Below are 22,715 nucleotides of genomic sequence, written 5' to 3'. Positions count from 1 at the left end.
TGCCACATGTCTGCAGTGCTCCCAGAGGCCAGAAGATGGCCTTAGATTCCCTTGGAACTGGGCTTGTAGACAGTTGTTAGCTGCCACATGAGTGCTGGTGATTACATTCTGCCCTTCTAGGAGAGCTGAGCCCTCATCCAGGGCCAGGCCTTTTTCTTGTATTATTGGCTTGCTTTTATGAGCACTAGAATACTTTTCCTCTCTTGAAATATGCTTAAAATTAAACTTCTGTCTGGGAACATTTCCTACATGGAAAGAAATGATCGAGGTTTGTGTCACTTTGAGCCTTCTGTATTTAGGTGGCCGGCACTGTTGCTCTTTCTTCAGTCACCTCTCGGAGACAGTTAACATTTCTATTTTCCTGAATTAATTCCTGAGGATATCTGATGTGCTGATGGAGAGGGCTTTTCTGGTTTATCAGACTTGCAGAGAGAAAATTTTCTCTGCACTTGAAGCACATAATTGCAAACTGTTTTATCTGTTATTGGCTGAGTAAACAGGACCAATCTTTTGTTTGTTTGCATTTGTTTCCTATCTGTCCCCGATAGCAAAGCAGATGGTTCTTAGTCTGATCACTTGCCTCCTTGTGTTGCAACTTGGCATGGAGGGCAGGGATCTGAGCACTCTCCTCATTTTTAGACACAAACACCTAGAACCTAGACAGAATTTAGTAACACTTGTTTCTCAAATGAGATGAGATTTTGGGGAAGATGGCCGATGATTATGGGCAATAAATCAATAGTTATTAGGATTTCAGAAACTGGCTTGTAAAACCTCTTTTCCTTGGTAGAAAAGTTCTAGGAATTATGCTGGGTTTTTTTAAGATTCATTCTTTTCATTGTAGACTCTTCCACCTTAAGGCTTTGGGGTGAGGGGGTTTGGTTAGTTGTGGAGAAGTTCATTAAGGAGGCTGTTTAATAGTGGGAGTTTGGAAGAGTAGTAGTCCTTAAAACTGGAGAATGGAAGTTGTTAGTTTTGTTATGAAATGCTAGAATGGTTGACTGAGAAGATGTGTGAGTTATAAGTAAGCTAATTAAAGGCTTTTCATTTGAAATTGTCAATCAGATACTGTTTTGTTCTTTAAAAGGCCCTTTGGAAATTTGGAGATGGAGGCAGTCTTCAGAAGGCAGTGCATGGAGTGACTCATGCCACATTTCCCATAGCTTTGCAAATTGCTTTTTCACATGGAACTTAATTCCTTTTAAATTTACAGGGTTGAAGTTAATTTTGTACAATTGCTCCCATTATATGATGCTCATTGGGCCATACTTTTCCCTTTTCCTTAAAAAAGGTGAAAACAGCGAATGTATAGGAAGTTTAATATACACTCACCAATCAGCAGTCCTTATTTTTAGATAGTAAACTCCACACAGTGAACTGGCAAGGCTCAGGTTTGTATGAAATTGTGTATCACTGGTCTTGCGGCCTGTGAGATATTTTTATATTGGAAGCATGAATAGTGGTTTAAAAAAAAAAAGATTTAATGGCAGCTCATCACTCCCTATAACTCTAGCTCCAGGGGCCTCAATATTCTCTTCTGATCTCTGTGGGTTCCTTCATGCAAGTACACATGTACACATAAAAGTAAATAAATACATGAGGAAAGGCTTGATGTGTTTGTTTTAGGTGTATCAGTGTTTTCTGTTATCTGTGTATATACACCACATGCATTCAGTGCCTTTGGAGACCAGAAGGGACCATTGGATGCCCTGAAACTGGAGTTACAGGCAGTTGTAAGCTGTTATGTGGGCGCTGGCAACTGGGAACCAAGCACTGGTCCTGTGGAAAAGCAGCCAGTGTTCCTAACTGCTGAGCCTTCTCTCTATCTGTTTTTGAAAGGTAGAATGTTATTTTAGGAAAGAAGTAAGAGGAAACATTTAGGCAGGAAAGAAAACCCAATTTAACACTCTTCCTTTTTCTTTTCTTTTTCTTTTTTTGTTTCTCCTAGCATTTTTGAAACGTTGGGGTTGTTGGAGTGGTTGGATTTTCCCTGGAATTGAGTGATAAATTCAGAAGACTGAAGCCCAGGCTTACTGTCTACCTTTCACGGAGGCCTAGCCGTGAGAGGACAGAAGAAGGCACGTGGCGAATCATGACAGCTGACAAAGATAAAGACAAAGATAAAGAAAAGGACCGGGACCGGGACCGGGACCGAGAGAGAGATAAAAGAGACAAAGCAAGAGAGAGTGAGAATGCCAGACCTCGCAGGAGCTGTACTTTGGAAGGAGGAGCCAAAAATTATGCTGAGAGTGATCACAGTGAGGATGAAGACAATGATAACAATAGTGCCACCACAGAGGAGTCCACAAAGAAGAACAAAAAGAAGCCACCTAAAAAGAAGTCCCGGTATGAGAGGACAGACACTGGTGAGATAACATCTTACATCACCGAGGATGATGTTGTCTACAGGCCAGGAGGTAAGAGCAGGGCTTGTGGGAGGGCTGTGGGCTCTGCCTCACAGTGGAAAAGATCTCCTTGATTTGTTAAGGAAGACCCAGAGTCCAGAGAGCAGACAGTGGCTGAGGTAGCAAAATTTGGTCAATGAACATAGAGCTGTGCTCCCCCATTGGGTTTAACAACTTTGTGGTTGTGTCCTCCTAGACCTGGCGCCTCTCTGGCTCGTACGGTTTTGAATGACCTTACTTCGTCATGATGCTTATTCTCTCAATCAGTTGTACACTTAACTGTTTAAAAATTTTTAATTCATTTTTAGCCATAAATTAGGCTTCCAGAAGGAATAGTACAGAGCAGAGACAAATAAACAGTATAATTCTGGGAAACAGGATATTCTATGTTGAACTAGAACTGACCAGCAACTGGAGAGAGGTTTTTGTTTCTTTGTTTTTGAGACAGGGTCTCACTCTGTAGCCCTGGCTGCTGTAGAACTCACTATGTAGATCAGGCTGGCCTTAAACTCACAGAGGTTTGCCTGCCTCTGCCTCCCCCTAGTGTTGGGATTAAAGGTGTGTGCTACCACAATTAGCTAGAAGGAGATTTTTTTCAAAGTCTCCTAAGCAAGATTTATCACTCCTGGGTAACCCTTTACCAAAGTCTTGAGCTTTGAGCTCAGCAGCCAGGGGCAGCAGAAGACAGCAACAAAGCTGCTGGTACTCTGTGTCCCTTCAGTGAATATACTCTGCCTGTGGCTCTGCTCCGGGAGAGGCAGACCCAGCCTGTAGATGAAATGCATTGAGATGGAGAAGCCTCCGACACCAGCCAAGTCTGTGGGGAGAGGGAGGACCACCCTGAATTTGACTAGTCTTTTGAGACCCTGTTTCTTTCAGAAACTTAAACTGAACAGAAAGAGGTTTGTTTTTTATTTTTTATTTCTTTCTTACAGAAATTAGCAAAACTATCATAGTTCATTTTATTCGAATTGTTTACTCTGCTAAGCCATGACAGGAATTTCATAGGTATAATCAACACAATCTCACCCAGTTTGAAGTTTTTCTCAGCAATGGGATTAAGGGATGCCAATATGTCATTAACCTAGCACAGTCATTTCACTCAGAAGAGGTCAGCTTCTGAATTTGTTTTCATAAAATTTCACAGTTTGGGGAAGCCATGTAGGAGTTTGTTTTGATTTTCCAGAAAATACTATTAGACAAACTCATGTTTACAACTATTATTTTCTTGGTTGACAGTTGAGAAGAAAGGTGTGTGCTATGAAATTGGCAATGATGGGATGTTTGTGAGGCCTGGAAGCTCTGCCAGGGATCATTAGTCTTATGCAGGCTCTGGTGCTGTGAGTGCTTCTTGTTGATTCAGACTCAGGAATGGACCACAAGGATGCCTCAGCTGCCCAGTCTTCAGACCACTACCACTTTACTTACTGAGGGCCCATTTAACTTAAGAGTGTATTTTTTTCTTCTTGTTTGCTTTTAATTATGTTTTGGTTTAAGAGACAGGGTCTGATAAGCTGATAGACTGACCTGAGAAGCACTCTATCACCAGGCCCAATGGTGTTAAACCTCCTGAAAGCAGAGACTACAGCTGTGCAGTACAATACTAGGCTGCTCATTTCATTGTAAATCATGAGAAAGGAATAAACTATGTTGTATTATTAAGAGTAGATTATTACAAAAATAAAAGGGAAATTGTGCTTGTTTCCCTGACATGTAACATGGGATGGGTGGTTGGAATCACTGCCAGCTGCAATGTACAGTGTCAAATGCCAGCCCTGCTCATGTATAACATGGACTATTCCATTTGTCTCTCTGGGGACGTTTCAGTGTGCTAGGAGTCAGATGCTTATGGGGAATGCTGCTCAGACTGTCCTCTCAGGAGAGGTGGATGATTAGTTAACTGAGAAGTCCTACAGCCAAGAAAACCTCCTTGACATTGAAAGCACCTGCTGCCTCTGCTGTTTATGGATTGCGATAGTCTTTGCTGCTATCTCCCTAAGGAAGCTAACTTTGAGGAAGTGTGCTTGGCAAACAGTGCTCAGCTTTACAGCTTGAGGGGAAGTTCTTCATATTCTCAAAGAAGTGTGGGAGTAGATTGTTAATGGCTTGATTACAAACTCTGGCTCTTATAAAGTCCTTGGGGAGTGTTGTTTATACGCTTCTCTCCAATTGGATGCTCAAGTCACTTTTTTTTCCTTCCTTTTTTGCACAGTTTTAAGGACTGAACACAGGGTCTCACACATGCTAAGCAAGGGTTCTGCTGTAGGTATCCCCAGCCCCTCCAGTCTCTTATAATTCTAAACATGTATAGAATTGCATGTGACCTGTGCACGCTATCTCACACACTACAGTTATTGCTAGGTCACTTAAGACTTTTAGTGCAGTGGGACGCTGTGGCTGTGTGGTCAGTGTGTAAGGACACAGGCACAGTGTGTTTTCTCTGGTGGATTCTTCCCTTCCCCTCCCCCCTCCTTCCCCTCCCCTTCTCTCCCTTCCTCCCTCCCCCATACCCTACCCCATCCTCCACCCTGAGACAGGGTTTTTCTATGTGGTCCTGGCTGTCCTGGATCTGTAGGCCAGGCTAGCATTGAACGAAGAGAGATCTGCCTGCCTCTGCCTTGAGCACTGAGATTATAGGTGTGTGCTGCTGTGCCATCTTTTAGTTATTTTTGATGTGTGGTTGGAGTCACACATGCAGAGTCAGTTGATGCCGAGAGCTGACTATAGAGTGTTTGAACTGTGGGAGAAGCTGTGGTTTGTGCTCTGCTGGGCACAGTGAGCGGATGACTTTTGTAAAGTGCTTTGCCTTTGATCAGTGGTTTCCATTGAGTGCTTGGGGAGTTAATATTTCAATCTAAATGATTTGACTGCCTTACCCAAATAATTTCTAAATGGAGGCTTGCCCATTCTTCAGGTTCATTTCAAATAAAAAGCCAAGAGTAGATTTTCTATGATTAGATTCTCAGATGGACTTCACACCCCAACCCCACCGCTGCCTTTCTTTCCTGATGTCTCATTGTTGCTGTCACTGTCCTTATCTCTGTTCTCTAATATCTTTGTAGTGGGGACTGAACTTAGGGTCTTTTCTCTACCACCAAGCTGCTGTTTTTTAAAAATTGTAGTTTCAGGGTCTCACTGAGCCTCTCAGCAAGACTTGAACTTGTGACTATCCTGCCTCATTCTCTTGAGCAAGTGGTCCCTAAGGCATGTGTTACTGTGCACATGTGTCTTTTTTTCCTTTCTTATTTCTGAAGACAGTCTCATGTAGTCGAGGCTTTGAGTCATTCCTGGACACTGGTTCTTGATGCGTCTTGATGCTCCCGTCTTTACTTCCAAGCACTGGAAGTACAGGCATGGTGCATGGCTCCTTAGTTGACTCTCAAACAGGACCTTTAGAGAATTCTACAAGAGAAGTCTTGAAGAGATTGGTAGGTTTGGACAGCTCTTTAAATTGACTACTATGTGGAAAAACGTGAATTTGGTTATCTCCTTTTAGTGTTATTAAAAATGAGCTCTGTAGCTTGGAGGTAGTGACGATGCCTTTAGCCCCAGTACTCAGGCAGAGGCGGGTAGAAATCTAAGTTTGGGGCCCAGACCCTGCCTCAAAACAAAATACCACCTCCCTCCCCCCTCCATGAAACCCCACAACAACAACAATAACCAACCAACCAAAAGAATTAGCCCTTCAGTGGTATTTTGAGGAAAGGCTGTTTTGTTCCTTATCCCATTAGAAGCAAATAGGTATCACTTAGAATTTGTTAAGATTTAAGTTTGTGCGTTGTCCAGCACTGAACTTTGTTCCTCTTTGTTCTTCGTCTCGGAGTTTCTGTCCTTGTTAGTGACCCTGCCCCTGCCATGTTATTCAGATCTGTAGCCTTGGCCTAGTTCTTAGGCTTTCATCAGATCAGTGCCATGGCTTTTCATTCCCAGGTGTGTTCCAGTTCCTTAAGAGATGTTGTCATTTGTGTGTGTGTGTCTATATATCTGTGTCGTACCTTCTAAAACTTGCCCAGTGAAAATGTTCTTTTACTTATATTTTAGAATTGAGATGTGTTATTTTGATGCAAATGGAATTAAACTGGAAATAATCCAAATGAGGGGAAATGAAGCCTGACTGTCCATTTGAATTAAAATAGAACACACATAGTTTTAAAAAAAACAAAACAAAACTGTAAGAAGTTGAATGAACATGAAAGTATAATAGTATATGATTCCTTTGATGTGACATTTCAAAAGTGGCCCAAGTAATCTCTGAAGTCAGGAGAAAGGTGGGTTATGGGTTATGGTATGTGAATTAGCATGAGAGGAACCCCAGGGGTTCTGCCCATGCTTTGTTTTGTTGGTGGTGCTTATGTGAATTTGGCTACTCTTTGTCCTTTTCTATATATATATTTAGTACGTTAATGAAAAGCTTGTCACCCTCACCCCAAGACCATGAACTGCTGCTGGGATTACAAGTTTGCACTGCCTTGCTCCGCTGTAGATCTTACTCGTACTTGGGAGGAAGCAGTGGTAGTTTACTAGGGTCTCAGTACCAAATGAGTGGGTTAGATAGTAGTGGTGCCTGTCAGATCGCTCCCTTTAATGAGAACATCAGGCGTTTTGAGGCTAAATCTCATTATATCTGCAACTATCCTCCTCTTAAACCTGTGGTATGCAAGTCAGGGCTTGTAAACATGTTGGTAGGGGTGGGTGGGCAGGAAGAGCTTTGTTGCTAGGGAGACAGGTTTGAGTGATCCAGGTTGGGCGGCTGCTTCATCTTGAAGGTGCATCTTTAGAACTGTTGAGAACCCCTCTCCCTTCTTTTTTTTTAAATTTATTATTATTGTTATTATTGGAAGAGGCTCATGTGTCATGGCATGTGTGTGGGGGTGGAGGATAACTTTTGGGGGAAATAATTCTCTCCTATCATGGGTTCCAGGGATCTAAACTCCAGTTTTCAGGCTTGTACAACAAGAGGTTTTGCCTGCTTGGCCATCTTACTGGCCCTATTTCCTATTTTTTAATTATATTATAATATACTTTTAGTTGTAGATAAGATTAATTAACTTTTATTTCTTCTGGCTCTTCTGAAATTTCATAGCATTTCTTGATCCCAAAGGAAGGATTTCCTTTTAGCGCGTATTTGGAAGTTACTCAAATTGGGTATGTAAAAGAACATTCTTCATCATATAAAAATGATAATTTTTATCTATAAGGGTAGGTAAAATGAGAAAAAAATGCCATTTTAAAGTTATTAAAATTAGAAGGAGAATTGTCAGAAAGTTTGAGACTGGCCATGTCTTTTTGATTTCATAAAGGGAAGATCATTGAGTCAAGTGACGGCCTGTCTCAGTTCTCAGCACTTAAAGTACTGGTCAGAAATGCAGACTCTCAGGTTCCAATGCTGATGGACTGAATCATGATCAGTGTTTATTTGATCTCAGGTGATTTAAATTTATATTACATTTTTGAGAATCACTTATTTGGCCAGTGTTTCCCAACTTCCTTCAATTAATGTATAAGTTGAAAATGAGTTTATTATCCTGAGAGCCAGAAAGGATCAGCATTTCAGTGTATTTGCCATTTGCATGTAGTTCAGTGGTATTTCGGCAGAACCAAAGCAAAACAAAATGGATCCCGGGAGGTGCTCCCACCCCTCCCCCACCATGTTACCTAGGTTCACTAAGCTTACCTCTTAGTTCTGGGATTTCCTCACACATGTCACCGGTTTTTTTAAGACAGAAAACCACAGAGCTGGATTTTTATTTGATTTTTAAGAAAATAACATTTTTTGAGTTGAAACTTGATTTTGTTTTTTGAAAAGGTTATTTTCTGGGAATGAGTGTTTTGCCTGCATGTATACATGTACACATACCGCGTGTGTGTGGTGCCCATGGAGGCCGTGGGTCCTCTGGAAGATCGATGAGTGTTTTTTAATAGTTTTTATTAAATGTTTATTTAAGCGGATATTATGTGCTCACAGAATATTGTGAAAGTGTGATCTGGAGACTTTGTATTATTTTTATTAACTGACATAAGACCTAGAAGTTGGGTACTGTTTTATCACCTAATCAGTGAATGCTCTTAACTTAATGAGTCATCTCTCCAGTTTCTTGGCCTGGAATTTTGAAGTAGACTGTAATACAATAAAAGTTTAAAAAGCAGCAAATGAATTAAATTCTGATTAGTTTCTTGGGCATAATTTGGGTGCTCTAAAGTTGGTAGATCGCAAAGAGAAGTGTGAGCTTGGCTGTGAATGAGTGGAGACCTGAGGACGGCCCAGCGGTGGGTGAGAGATGACGTCTGTCGTCCAGGCTTTGGCCTTGTTTGTATGTTTCTAGTCCTTAAAGAGTTTTGAGAGCAAGTGAGACAGATGTCTGAGTAGGTGAAGGTGCTTGAGACCAAGTTTGACAACTTGAGTTTAATACCTGGGAACCATATGGTGGAGGGAGAAAACTGTCTCTCACCGTCGACCCCTGCATCTCAGTGTTAGAGGTCATGCCTAGCATGCAAGAGGTCTTGGGTTAGATCCATAGCAACACAAAACAAGGAGAAATACACTTTATTTATTTTTAAAGGAAATAGGTTGATTTCTTGGAAAATAAAAAATGTATAGTTTTTTGCCCCTCCCCCAAAGTTGTAGCTTAGCCATTTCTGATGTTATATACCTGGTAACCCCAGCTACTTAGGAGGCTGAAATAAGAGGATCATGACTTTAAGCCAACCTGGGATGTCTAGCAAAGGCCTGTCTCCAAAACCAAACCAATGATACAGTTCTAAAGATTGACAATTCAGCATGCATAGAGTTCAGTTCCCCAAACTGGGCAGAATAATTTATTCTTTTCACTTGCAGTACCCCTGCCCACATAGAGGTAGAATTGGGAGGGGGGGATTGCTGAGAGATATTGAAATTTTACAAGGCAGAGATAATATAACAGTTGTGGGAAGGAAGCTTTTTGGAAGAGGTAAACTTCCAAATTTTTAGACTACAGTAATTCTTGGTTTTGAGCCCTGAGAGGAAGGGAATATCATTTTAGCGGCCTCATAAAGTATGCACAGTGTCTGTGCTCAAGTTTTTGTCCACTATCTAGAGAGTATTGATCACTGTAGTGAATTCCATGTCACTGCTACATTTGACTGCAGGTTAAGTTTTTCATATCAGCAGCAGATTGTAGTTACCATGACACTTTGGAGTGCTTTCTGGTAAGCACTCTGTAGGGTGGAGCTGGGCACCAGCTGCAACCTGATTGGCCCCTGATGAGCCTTGCCCCCTGTGCCAGCATGGTGTCCTCCTCTGTGGGGCTCATGTCCCTCTGTCGTAAACCTACCAACAAAAATTCCTGTTTGGAAACCAGTAGAAGCCATGGCAAAGAGTCTCTGCTGCTGTCCCCCTCCCCCTTCTCTACTCCTTTGACTTAGAGACCTCTCTGTGTGTTCTCCAAGTGTGCTGTGTGTCTTCCAAGACTTGCATGTAGTGGTGCACTTACTTCCATCTTGTGCCCTTTGTCACTGAAGGGAGCACTCTCCATTTTAATAATCCCAAGTTGAAGCAATTACATAACATCAGAAGACACCCTGAGGCTGTGAAGGTGGTTTAATGGCTATCTACACTTGCTGTTTTTACAGAGGACCCTGGTGTGGTTCCCAACACATACATGGTGGCTCACAAATACTTGTAACTTCAGTTCCAGGGGAACTGATACCTTCTTCTGGCCCTCTCAAGACACTGTGCACTCACATGGTGTACATGCGTACAAACTTACACATACACACATAATAAGTACAGTAGATCTTGAAAAGATACCACTGTTGGAAAGGTCAAGTCGTCTGATACCAACAACGGTCAAGATTTTTAGCCCAAGGTTCTCAACACCTTCCAAAGCCACTTTGCCCCTTCACTGAACGTGCTCACCACGTTCAGTCAGTGACCTCCCTGTAAATACTGTGTGCTTTTCCTTCTGTATGTCTGTTCCAGCAGTGCCAGAGGGCTTTCTCCCTCCATTTCATGTTGTGTTTTAGGTATTAAGAGAGTGCCCAGCATTTCACAGATTGGCGCCAGCAGTGGCAGGTGCCTTCCTTTGAGGAGCATTGTCATAGCTATTCATTTTTTAGTAGTTGGCTGTTAATATGGGCGTGGGGCAGTTGATGTTGGAAGAATCCCTTGGGAAGTGTCTTTGAGGTTATTTGTTTGCAGAAAAGACTGTTGAGTACATAATCTCTAACGATAAGATTGTTGAGCTGTGGGTGTGGGTCTTTTTGGAGTGAATCTTCCTGGCTATTAGAATGGTTTTAGTGTGCCATTTGGTGGTTCAGTGGGGTTTTTTGTTTGTTTGTTTTTCTCACTAGTTTTGGTTATCTTCTGAAGGTCTTTTGTGCCATTAGGATGGCAGATGGGTGCCTTAGAAATGTAGGACTTCCAGAGTGAATGTGGGTCCATTTGGAAGGAGAGGTTCTTTGTACAGGTATGAGAATGTTTGCTGTCATTGCTCTGGATTTCATAATATGAGCTTAATTTTAAGCCCAAATAATGTGTGTGGCAAGGAATTTATAATGGTGATACTGCAGCTACTCAGTTGTCCTGGTAAAGACATTTGCAAAAGGGTCCTGATATGCACATGGGCAGATGGTGAGTGGTCATTTAAAGCTGGATGTTGGCTCTGTACTATGAACAGCATGACCTGTGGGGCTACTTCTCTGTTCCTAGTGAGCATCAGCAGAGTCTCTGCCCCTTGTCATGAGAACGATAATAAATGACGTTTAGTGAGTGAGCTTGGCTCTATGCTAGTAAAAACTTAATAGGTGTTGAAATTTGAAGTTCATATAATTTTCACAAGCCAAGAAATGATACATATTTTAAAGCCCACCCCTGCAGCTTATCATGGAAAAAACAAAACAAAACAAAACAAAACAAAGCAAAAAAAAAAAAAAAACAAAAACCTAAACCAAACCTATCCTTTGCTATGAGCTTTGTGCAAACAGGGAGCAGGTCCAAGTAGACCTGTAGGCCGTGGTTTTCTCATCTATGTTTTGTGGCCCCATCGTCAGGTTGGCTTTTTCTTAGGCTTTGCAGTTTATTCAGGGATGGGCTGGAGGTAGATCAGTAATAAGAGTGGGTCCTTCGCATGTAGTACGTCCTAGGGTTGACCCCAGCACCACAAAAACAAAGGCTGAGTTTATGACTCAACCCTCTGCAAAAAATAAATAAATAATATATGTAATAAGATATATTGTAACAAATATATGAAGTCTTTCTATCTATTGGGTGTGTAGGCCAGAGTCCATTCTTTCCTTCCAGCATGTTGGTCCTGAATACTGGAACTTAGGTTATCAGTGTTGGTGGCAAGTACCTTTAACTGCAGAACCATCTTCCATCCCACATCTTATATTTTTTGTACATTTAAAGACTTGATTTTGGTCAGGCATGGTGATTCATGCCTTTAATCCTGGTGCTCTGGGAAATATTATAAGCATACCAAATGGGCAACTATTTCCTCGACCAGAAGTACTGGTCGAGGAAAAGAAAGTCAGTCTGTGAACTTGAGGAAAGAACATTAAAAATGGGGTGTGTCTAGCCCTTGTTGTGTATCGGTGCCTCAGAATCCAACAACTGAATGAGAGATGCAAGTTATTATCCTACACATTGCTACAAACTGTGGTGGTCTTCAGAGGTGTGTTTGCACTGTGCCTCTGGGTCTTGTTTGTGGCAGCAAGTTGACAGCCTTTGAGAGACCCTTTCTGTTGGCCTTGAAACCTATAGGTACTTAGCCTGGAGAGAATGCAGAGAAGACTGGGGTTCTTTGTTAAGATCTCCATGCTGCTAGTCATATCAGTCCACTGGTCTGTGACAGAACGAGATTTGTATTTGCCTAGAGTCTAATTGGACTGAGATCTGCAGTTATGTGAGGTCCTTTGCCTCTTTACTTAGTGAGCAAAGAGTTTGAACAACTAAGCTCTAGAGGTTCAGCTTTTGCTGGCTCAATTAATTGTTAAATGTTCCCATTATTACAATTATACATTGATGCCCTGCTTTGTGGTAGCTGAGGAAATCGCTGAAAGACTTGTTTAATCTGTCATACACTGTCAGTTTTGTAAAAAGCTCTTTTTCAGAGGAAACAGTTTGGGTTTGGAGTGGCATGGTGGTATTTGAATTGGATATTGAAATTGAAATGCAGGAATTTGTCTCTGCCCTCAACAGAGATTGACTTGAATTTGGTATTGACTCATGTGTCTTTTCAGATATTGTCTTCTATTTGTTCTGACAGCTCTGCCAGCTGAGAAAATTAGACTTTACAAAATTAAAAATGTTGCTGAGTTTAAAACTGGTGTGGTGTGTTTACTCTGTTAGTCGGGTTTTTTTTAAATGGACATGGACAAGAGTGTTTTTTTTTTTTTTTTTAAGCATGTATATATTCCATAGTGCATGATCTAAAGATCCTAAATGCTAGAAACATTAAAGAAAAAAATTTAGATAACTGTTTCTACTTTTTTACTTTTATACATTTCAGTATAAGTTTTTTTTAGTAAATTTGTAAGAATTCGTTCACTTAAACCTGCATTTATTTTTATTTTGTTTTTTTTACTTAAACCGCTAGATTTACCTATTTAATTGCCATTTCAAGTAACTACCTTTTCAGTAATGCATTGTGGTATCTATTGCAAAAGGCAGAGTGCCTGTGATGAAGCCCTTGCCTGCTTCAGGCGTGGCTCTGGCCTTTCTGTGGTGCATGGATGCTAATGCTTCACAGATGGGGGTCAGTACTGCTGTAGATTGAGCAGTCGAGAATGAGTTAAAAATGAAAGCTGGGGTGTGTTGATTGTGGCTGAATATTCACAATAAAACTGAATATTTAATACAAATTTAAGGAATATTGCTTTTTGTAATTTTCAATTTTTACATGAAGATTTAAAGTTGTGCTTTGTTAGCAATGCTACAGGTACCTGCTAGTTTTCAGGAAGGCAGCCATTACTACATGGTATTTGGTTTCAGACTTTACATGATCCTGTCCAGGAATTTTAAATCAGAACATGGCTGCTTTGATAAGAGATCACATCCAAAGACCTCCTAGGTCTTTGTGATCCAGATGTAATACAGACAAGCCTTTAATATAGGAGATAGAGGCAAGCAGATCTGAGTTCAAGGGCAGCCTGGTATAGAACAAGTTTCAGGTCAAGAAAAGCGTAGGTCCAGGCATGGTGGTACATGCCTTTAATCTCAATGAAGGTAAAGATAGTTTGTAGAAGGAGGTACCCATATTTGAAAGTGATGTCTAAGAGATGAATCAGAGAAGATTTGACAGAGTAAGATAAGGTAGGAAAGGGAAGCTCCTCAGTGGGCAATGCAGAGAGAGAGAGAGCATGCAGTTTTACCAGGACAGTAATACATGGGTTGAGAGAGAGAGAGAGAGAGAGAGAGGGGATGCAGTTTTACCAGGACAGTAATACATGGGTTGCAGACAGAGAGAGCTCAGGAGAAGACAGAATGAGTCAGAGAATGAGAAGGAGCCAGGAGATTAGAGCAGATTTCTGGAGTTAGTTTGAGCCCAAGCTGAGCAATTCTGGGCTGAGAGAGAATTCAGATTGACTAAGTCAGCTGAGAGAGGAGTTTGAGCCAGAACAGCTGAGTTGAACCAGCCAGCTCTGAGTTCAGAAAGAACAAGAAAGGGTGAGTTTATTCAGCAGTAAGTCCCAGAGGCCGAAAACATTCTTGGCCTAGGTTAGATTGTACAGATGCTAGAAGCTCCCAGGACTAGGTCTAGGTTATCAGACAGAGGCAGTGAAACCTCCAAGACAACAATTGAAACAGGCCAATAAAAGTTCCTTTTACATGACCCTTTATCCCAGTGTGCTGCAATTATAAAACACAAGTGTACTGTACAGTTTCCATATTTATCATGGGGATGCTAGTAATGCTGTGTGTAATTCCAGTTCTGTTCTTTTGTTCAGGGAAGGGACATGCCAAAAAAAAATATTATCCAGCACATAATCAGGTACACTTTACCCGGGAAAATGGTACTTTTAATAACCACCATTCTATAGTACAAAAACGCTCCTGCAGTTTAGATGTTTGCGTCTGAGAATGTGTGTGATCATTTCCCATAGGTGCAGTTTCCTAATATGTCTTTGCTTTTTAAGAGTGTCTGTGTAGCCTAAGCTGGCTTTGACTCAGTAAGCCACAACACACAGCTTGTATTATGCTTCATCTGCTCTTAATGCTGGGGATTATAACCTGGCATGTGGCTAACCAAAGAGACTGAATAGATGGCAAGGAATTGAAGTTGAATAGGAGAAAAATGTGTCTTTATTTTCATTCATTCGTTACATGTCTTGATAACACTGTCCCATTGCTCCTACTCTGATGACAGGCAGTAAGCCTTGGGATATTGGTGCAAACCAATGCTCTCATGTTGCAGCATAGCTAGCATGCTCAGAGTGATGTTTATATTCACAATTACTTTGAAATTATGTGTGGTCCAGTGTTGAGACAGGGTTTCTCTGTGTAGCCTTGGCTGGCTGGAACTTGATCTGTAGACCAGGCTGGCCTTACAGTCAGAGATCTCCCCGCCTCTGCCTTCCAAGTGCTGGGATTGAACACGTGCCATGATGCCCAGCATTGGTGTTCTTAGGGAATAATATTTGGTAAAATTTCTTAGCGAATCAATTAAAAAGTATGTGCATTATTATACAACCATTTTATTGTATTATGATAAGCAAACCAATATAGTAGTTTTTAAATTTAATTTTCTTCCTTCCTTCCTTCTTCCCTTCCTTCCTCTTACTTGTTAATGAAGGGTGTGCCACCATGTAACCCATGCTATCCTGGAACTTGCTATATAGACATGCTAGATTAAAATGCATGAGACTCCTACATTAGCCTTCTGAGTACTGGTATTACAAATGTGTACCATCATTTGCCTGGCCTGATTTTAACTTTAAATTGCTATAGCATTTAAGTTGCTGTGCTTTCCTGGAAGAAACAAATGTGAATTCCTTATTGAAATAAATATATATAGGAATGGAAAAAGACAGAGACAGGATAATGGCTCAAGGCTACACCTGTGTTAGCCAGTGTGTGGGAGAAATTGTCACCCCGTATTGCTGTTTGTGAGCCTTAGGGTTAGGTTTCTCAGGAACTTGATTTAGCTGTGGTTTTCTCAGGGAAAGAATTGTCAGCTTTGTTCTGTCTGGTTTCATCTGCCTCTGGAGGCTGGTCCTAAGTCCTAAGTCCTGTGCTGTCCTGTCACACTGCTGGGTTCCCTGTTTGGTTGTGTTTTGTTGTTGTTTTTTGAGACAGGGTTTCTATATGTAGCTCCGGCTGTTTAAAAACTCGCTCTGTACTCCAGGCTGGCTTCGAACTTACACAGATTGACCTCCCTTTACCGTCTGAGTGCTAGAATTAAAGGTGTGCACTACCACTGCCCACATGTTAGACTTTTTTGTTTTTTTTTTAAGACAGGGCTTCTCTGTTGTAGCCTTGGCTGTCCCTGGACTTGATTTGTAGACCAGGTTGGCCTCAAATTCACAGTATTCGCCTGCCTCTGTTTCACTGAGGCTGGGACTATAGGAGTGTGCCACCACTCCAGGCTTAGTGTTTACTTTTTAATTAATTTCTTTATATACATATTATTTATATATATTACATTGGTTTATTATGTTTATGTTTTTATTATGTTTCTTATTTAAAGTAATCTTTGGTTCATGAAAGTCACATGAATTCAGGAAAATAATTGGCAAAATGGCTTCGTATTCTTCCACATTTTCCGCACAGAGAATAGCTATCATCTTGACACAAACACAGTGCTTTTGATTATATACACCCCTATCCCAACAGCTCCTTATCACATCCTCACACAAACACCTCCCTCTCAAATCCATGTCCTCCTCTTTTATTTTGGATGACACTGCAGCATCAGCAACCTACCAGTGGCCCACCCCTGAAGAAAACTGGCTCTTCCTTCACCAGGAGCTGCGGACTGCCTGTAGCTTAATATGAGCCCTTCCCACAGCTGTGCTGCACTGCTGACTGGCTTGCTCTTGTGCAGGTCTATTTGGGCATTCCCAGATTTGGTGAGTTCATCGGTGCAGCATCTCTGTCAGGTCCAGTTGGTACCACCCGCAACAGTCTTCTTAGTTAACCTTCTAGCTCTTTGGATGCGAATGTCCATGTCGTACATCATGAAATGTTCTAACACTGGGATGTTAAATCATCTCCTATCACAAGAAGTTTGGGAAGGAGTAATCCAGCAGGAAACCACAGAGCCAGACTAGTCACCCACCCCTCCTGGGGCAAAGAACACTTCCCTTCTAAGCTTTTTCTGGCTGGTGAGGCCTCAGCTTCTTGCTTATGAGTCCTTGAAAAGACAAATGGACCTGGGAAGATTCAGTAGTGCATCATTTTCCTAAACCACCTCTGCCTCTGTCTCTGAGTGTTGGGTTATAGGTGGGCGACACTGCAAGGGGCCACTGCTTTAGAAGAGTAGTTATGGTAAGACTTGATGACTACCTGCTTTTAGCACTTTGTGTAAATGGAGAAATCTTCAGTTTTTTTTCTATACATTCTGATTTATTTTGTCTCAGCAGATGTTCAAAGCATGGTTTTTCTGAGGTTCAGATTACTGAAGGAACATGCAAAAGCAAAGCTCTCATTAAGTGTCGTATTGGCCCTGAGCAGCTGCACTCCTTCATTGAAGTGTGTTGAATATAGTTTTGGGTTAAAAAAAAAAAAAAAAGTAATAATAATGCAAGAGCTGTCAGTGGCTCAAACAGTAAATGAAGTCTCCCATCTCCTTTTAGGAATCAAGAGCAATTAGCTATTTTATTACTTCAACCTTACTCAAATCTCCGCTACTTTGGATCATAAAAGTAGCAGGTGGATGAGAGATTATCGTATAAGATAGCCCCTGCTGTCTTAAATTTAGCCTGAACATTTTGTGTATGTTACAGAGCTGAGTTACTGCATGTAGCATCCCAAGGAGCTAGAGACTAGAAATCATAGTCTATTTGAATATCTATGCTTCAGAACCCGTAATCCACAGTGGGCTGAGGGTACTCACTGGGAAGCTGAGGCCTCAGTATTTGTTACGTTATCTAGAAATGACTAGATTTTAAATTACTTTTTTGAATGATTTACATTAGTGTGAAGGTGATAGATCCCTGGGAATTGGGCGTTGGCATGGCAGACAGTTGTGAGCTGCCATGTGGGTGCTGGGAATTGAGCCCTTGTCCTTTTGAAGAGCAGACAGTGCTCGCAGTCATTGAGCCATCTCTCTAACCCTAAATTACTTTTTAAGTATCTGTATATAATGCTTGGCTCAGAAAGAAAAACAGAAACAACAAACCAGCCTCATAACTATAGCTGGAAATAGAGTTACTGTAAGGGAGTGGGCCAGGTTACAGTTGGGGGACAGATTTCATTGCTCTTAGTACTTTATATAAATTACAACTAATGATTAAACTGGAAGCCCACTGCAAATAGAGTAGGTTTTAGCTTGCATGATTTCAGTGTCAGCTAGACTATCAACAGCACCTGTATAATCAGCCCATAAAATAAGAGCTCAGCCTTTTTGTGCGATCTTACAAAGGTGCTTTTTAGAAGTGTGGTAGAGAATGCTATAAAGGCTGGATGGTGGTGGCACAGACCTTTGATCCCAGCACTCAGGAGGCAGAGGCAGTCAAATCTTTGCAAGTTCAAAACCATCCTGTTATACAGAATGAGTTCCAGGATAGCCAGGGCTACCCAGAGAAACCCTGTCTCGAAAAAGCACAAGGGGTGGGGCATAGAAAGGTCGGTAAAATTCTTTATATCTCCATACTCCCCCATTTTCTGGGGGAGAAATTCACTCATTTAAGTAAAGTGGCTTTAGTAGTAGGATTTCAGCAGATTGTTACAACCTGAAGGTGAATGCAATCAGACTTACAGACTTGGGTCCCGGAACTTAGCCAGGAGTGTATAGGAAGGACAGACACCGACCAGGTAGAAGCAGCAATAGGAGAGGTCTAGCCTGGCAAGGCTGGTGGCCCAGCAGTAGGGTCTCTGCCAGCTGAGTGTTTCTCCTCCCTCCCTCCCTTCCTTGTTTCCTTCCTTAATAGAAAAGTTTTCTCAAGCAGGTCAGTTGTAGCTGGGCAGTGCTGGTACATACCTTTAATCCCAACACTCTCCCAGAGGCAAGTGGCTCTCTGTGAGACTGAGGCTAGCCTGGTCTGCAGATTGAGTTCCAGGATAGCCAGGACTACACAGAAAAACCCTGTCTAGAAAATCAAAGTGGGGGGGGGGTTTGCTAGTTTTTTTTAAATTTCTGTTTGGGGTTCCTGAAGCCTTTACCTCCCTTCCAACCTCCCAACCCTAGGTAGGAGAGAAGAAGGTTAGAAGGGAAGTGGGACATAGACCTCTTTAGATTTAGTTCCGGCTGCTTATGGTTGTCAGGTTCTTTAGGAAAATACCAATCTTAGTTGTCAGGATATCTAGCAGTCTGGAAAATGGCAGCTGTGGAACAAACAAGCAGCCTTCTTCCTCCTCCATCTCCTTGAAGCCATCTCTCTGGGCTCTCTTATTTATTCCCTCTCAGAGTCCTCAGAATTTGCAGCTAGCAAAACCCATGCCTTTCTCCGAGTTGAACGAGGAAGTTACCAGCTGGCAAAGATCACACCCCACATGAGGCAGTTATCAGCTGTGGATAAACTAAGGCATTCCCATATCCCACATTTGGTATTAAAACAAAAACCTGTTTACCTAACTGAGTTTTTTAACAAACCAAAGCTTCTACTGCAGGAGTAGGGAGGAGGTGGAGAGGGTTTTTTCTGAACATAACCCTGGCGGATGGCAACTTTTTCTGTAGACCAGTCTGGCTTCAGTCTCACAGAGATCTGCATGCTTTTATCTCTTGGTTTGTGCCATCATGCCTCTGCTCTTTTGTGACTCACACTTTATGATTCTGTGGTGCTGGTGGTTATAGTTTGGGCCAGCAAATCCTGGATGTTGATCAGATAGATTTCTTTCACACACCTTTCCTTCTTTAAGTGTCTCATACACAGCTGTGAGGATGCTTATTCAAGAAAGGCCACTTGTGAGATAGTAATATCTGTAAATAAAACTAGAGTAAATTTCTGTTAAATCTGAAAGCAGTTCAGTTCATTGTGCATTAATATGAGCCAACTTTTTTGTGTATGTCTAAATCTGTATGGCATACTTGTTTGCTTCAATAAATTTAATCTAATCTTGACATTATGATTAACTGGAATATATAAGAATTATTCTATAACAATCAAAAGATAGGCAGAATTTGTTAACTTTTAATTTTGCTAGCTTGAAACAAATGTAATGATAGAGCATCCATTTGTTCATTCTGACAGCAAGACTTTTATTTCCCTGCACTTGGCCTGTAGTTGGGTGTAGAAGACATATTTAAATGGAATAGAGTATTATAGTAATACTTTTTGTGTAAGGAACAATGATGTAGGTGCTTAAGAAGTACAAAAGAGGGGCTGGAGACATGGCTTAGTTTCTGCTCTTCCAGAGGATCTGGGTTCAATCCACAGCACTCACGACTGTCTGTAACTCCAGTTCCAGGGGATCCAACACCCTTATTCAGAAATACATGTAGGCAAAACACAATGCACATAAAATAAAAATAAATAAATCATTTTTAAAAGGTACAAAAGAATAATTGATATGGGAAATTTTTGTATTTTAATCATTTTTTAAACTATGGAAACTGCAGATTACAATTAACTGTCATTAATTCCATTGAATAGAAATATGTTCCATTTGCTGTATAATCAGAGGCAGGCTTGAATGAGTATAAATAGATGAAATCTAAATTATACTGACAGTCCATTAAACAGTAACAGAAAACCCATAAGGAAAATGGATTCACTATGATGCTAGCTTATAATAAAAATCATTTGCCAAATAGAAATGATAGCCCAGGCACTTTGAGTTTCCCCCTGTGTATTCCCAGCAAGCACTGCAAGATTGGTTTGAAGCACTTTCTGCAAAGCTGAGGCTCCCCTGGCATTGTTTCAAGCCTTGCTTGAAATGTGCCCTGCAGAGTATGACAATAGCAGATCAGCAACATTTGCTTGTTGTCAACCATATAGGGAGAGAAGACTCCTCTCCTAGCCTACCTGCCACTGACCATTTTCCCTGTGAACACTGGATATAGTGCTACAGCATTTGTTCCTAAATGCACATTATTTTACTTGGTTCCACCTTTTTATTTTTGGGGTGATGATGGGATGAATCCTAGAATCTGTTATGTAGTAGACAAATGTACCACTGAGTTATTGTATCCAGCAACTTCCCTCCCCCTCCTCATACCTTTTTCTGTTTTAATTTTTTGAGATAGTACTGCTGTGCACCCCGCACTAGTTCTAAAATCATGACCCTTTTATCTTAGCTTCCCACATTAATGATTTTCTATGTATGTCACCACACTTGGCCCGTGTATCCACTTTCAATCCTTGAGTTAAAGATCTATCAACATTTTGGTTAGTAGTCAAACATATCCAGCTTAATAGGCATTTTTATACCAGAATTTAACTTTCGTTTGTGTGTGGTAGTGAAGCACTGAGGCCAGAGGACAGCTTTGTAGAATTGTTCTTTCATTCTGGGTTCTGGGCACTGAACTCCATTCATAGCCTTACAAGGCAAAAGCCTTTACCTGCTGAGCTACCATCTTGCCGGCCCTATGGAACAGGACTTTTTCCTTCAGTTTTTTCATTTTTGTGTGAGCCAGTGAAGTGGGCTGCGAGGTGAGGGCATGGGCAGCCGGTGCCTACACACTTTGAATCCTGCTTCTCTCAATAGACGGGCCGGCATAGCTTTGGCCCTTTCCGTGGTGCTGCAGACAGAACCCGGAGCCTCATGGGTTAGTGCATGCTAAGCAGGGCCTCTAACTGAGCCCTCAGTTCCAGTGTTGGTTTTTAAAATAAAATTTCTTTCTTAGATTACATGCCTTTTTTTTTTTTTTTTTTTTTTTTTTAAGAGGGTACAAATGCTGTAAAATACAAAATGCTACAAAATGAAAGTTAAAAATTCTGAGAAATTCACTAAACTGGAGTTTGGACTTTAAATTGGCTAGAAGAATTTTCATAGTAAGGGTTCAGTACAAGTTACAAGGAACAATTCTGTAATAATTTGTAGAGATGAGAGCGTAAATTGCTCTTTGCCTGGGTAATGCAAGTGTTAGGCCGTGGCTAGTATTTAGAATGTCAGCATAGGTCACTTTCTGCTGCTGACAAGATAACGCTGCTGTTTCTTGTTTTGCTCAGTTTTCAAACCTAGTTGGTACATGACTGCTGTGGGAAGGGGGTGTGCTACAGCAGTTATTCCGCAACATTTCCTGAAGTTGGAATGCTGAGTGTCTAGGGCCAGCCGCTAACTGGAGCAGGGGAAGGGAGGGCGCCGCCTGTGAGTATGTGGGCATGTGCAAAGGCTAGCTGGCGGCTGTGGACATCATCCCCAGGCACTGTCATTTGGTTTTTGAGGTCTCACTTGCCTTCAAGTAAGCTTGGTTGGCTGGGATCCGCCTTCTTGGTTCTGGATTACAAAGGTACTTCATTGTGCCTGGTTTTTTACAAGGGAATAGTACTCTGGCACTTGTCAACTGAGCTGTCTCCCCAGCCCAGTCTTAGAGGTTTGGATGTACTGGAAGACTTTCTGATAGCAAGAAAAGAGATAGGTCTAAATTTGAAAACAATTCCTTTAGTTTGTTATAATCTTCTTTCCCATTCTTCTCCACTGTGCTCTTCTGTTTTGTCAAGAGCCCGTGTGAGCTTTGTAGCATTAGAGTTTAGAACTCAGACATTTCAATATACGGATTCAGTTATCTTGAAGTTTGTAGGTGATGGAGCAACTGATATATTCCACCTGGGTGTTTTTCTACTGAGCTTTTCAAGAAGATGCCATCAAATTTGGTGACAGTTGACAGAGTCAAGTCAAATACTACAGGGCTGAGCAGGAAGTTCTGTCTCGATTTGAAGCTCACCACTGTTCCTACATGTTATAAGTATCTTCTGTCTAGCAGAAAGCAGAAAGACATTTTGTGAAGAAATGTTTCAATTTTCCTTTTAGTGTTTGGTTAGGGTCATGTAACTCCTGATTTCACATCTTCCTTCATAGAAGCTCTGAGCGTCCTCTGCAGAATGGGGGTCACCTGGTGGAAGTGAGCCGTGGGCCGGCATTGGCTGTGTTGAGAATGGCGATGGTAGAGATTGTCGGCTGGAGGCCCGCAGTAGACAGTGCTTCTGGTGTGGAATCCAGGCACAGGGATTTCAGGGTGGTTTCTAACAGGCCTGCCTCCAGGTTCAGGGAGAGACCTCCAGGTTCCCGTC

At 41.5% G+C, this 22,715-nt stretch overlaps 1 protein-coding gene across 4 annotated transcripts in view; it reads left to right on the top strand.

The window, feature by feature from the left end:
* The window catches only part of Rere (arginine-glutamic acid dipeptide repeats), a 347,420-nt gene that overhangs the window by 126,639 nt on the left and 198,066 nt on the right, over positions 1-22,715 (top strand). For all 4 annotated transcript variants that reach the window (XM_055615371.1, XM_055615372.1, XM_055615370.1 and 1 more), the window contains exon 2: positions 1,949-2,417. In XM_055615371.1, coding sequence (XP_055471346.1) covers positions 2,093-2,417 — 325 coding nt within the window. In that variant the 5' untranslated portion in view covers positions 1,949-2,092. The remainder of the gene's footprint in view (positions 1-1,948; positions 2,418-22,715) is intronic.

Source organism: Psammomys obesus, unplaced genomic scaffold (assembly GCF_907164565.1).
Source record: "Psammomys obesus unplaced genomic scaffold, mPsaObe1.curated_primary_1811, whole genome shotgun sequence".
Taxonomy (NCBI): Eukaryota; Metazoa; Chordata; class Mammalia; order Rodentia; family Muridae; genus Psammomys; species Psammomys obesus.
The sequence above is the reverse complement of the archived record's forward strand: the minus strand, read 5'-3'. Positions and strand labels throughout refer to the sequence as shown.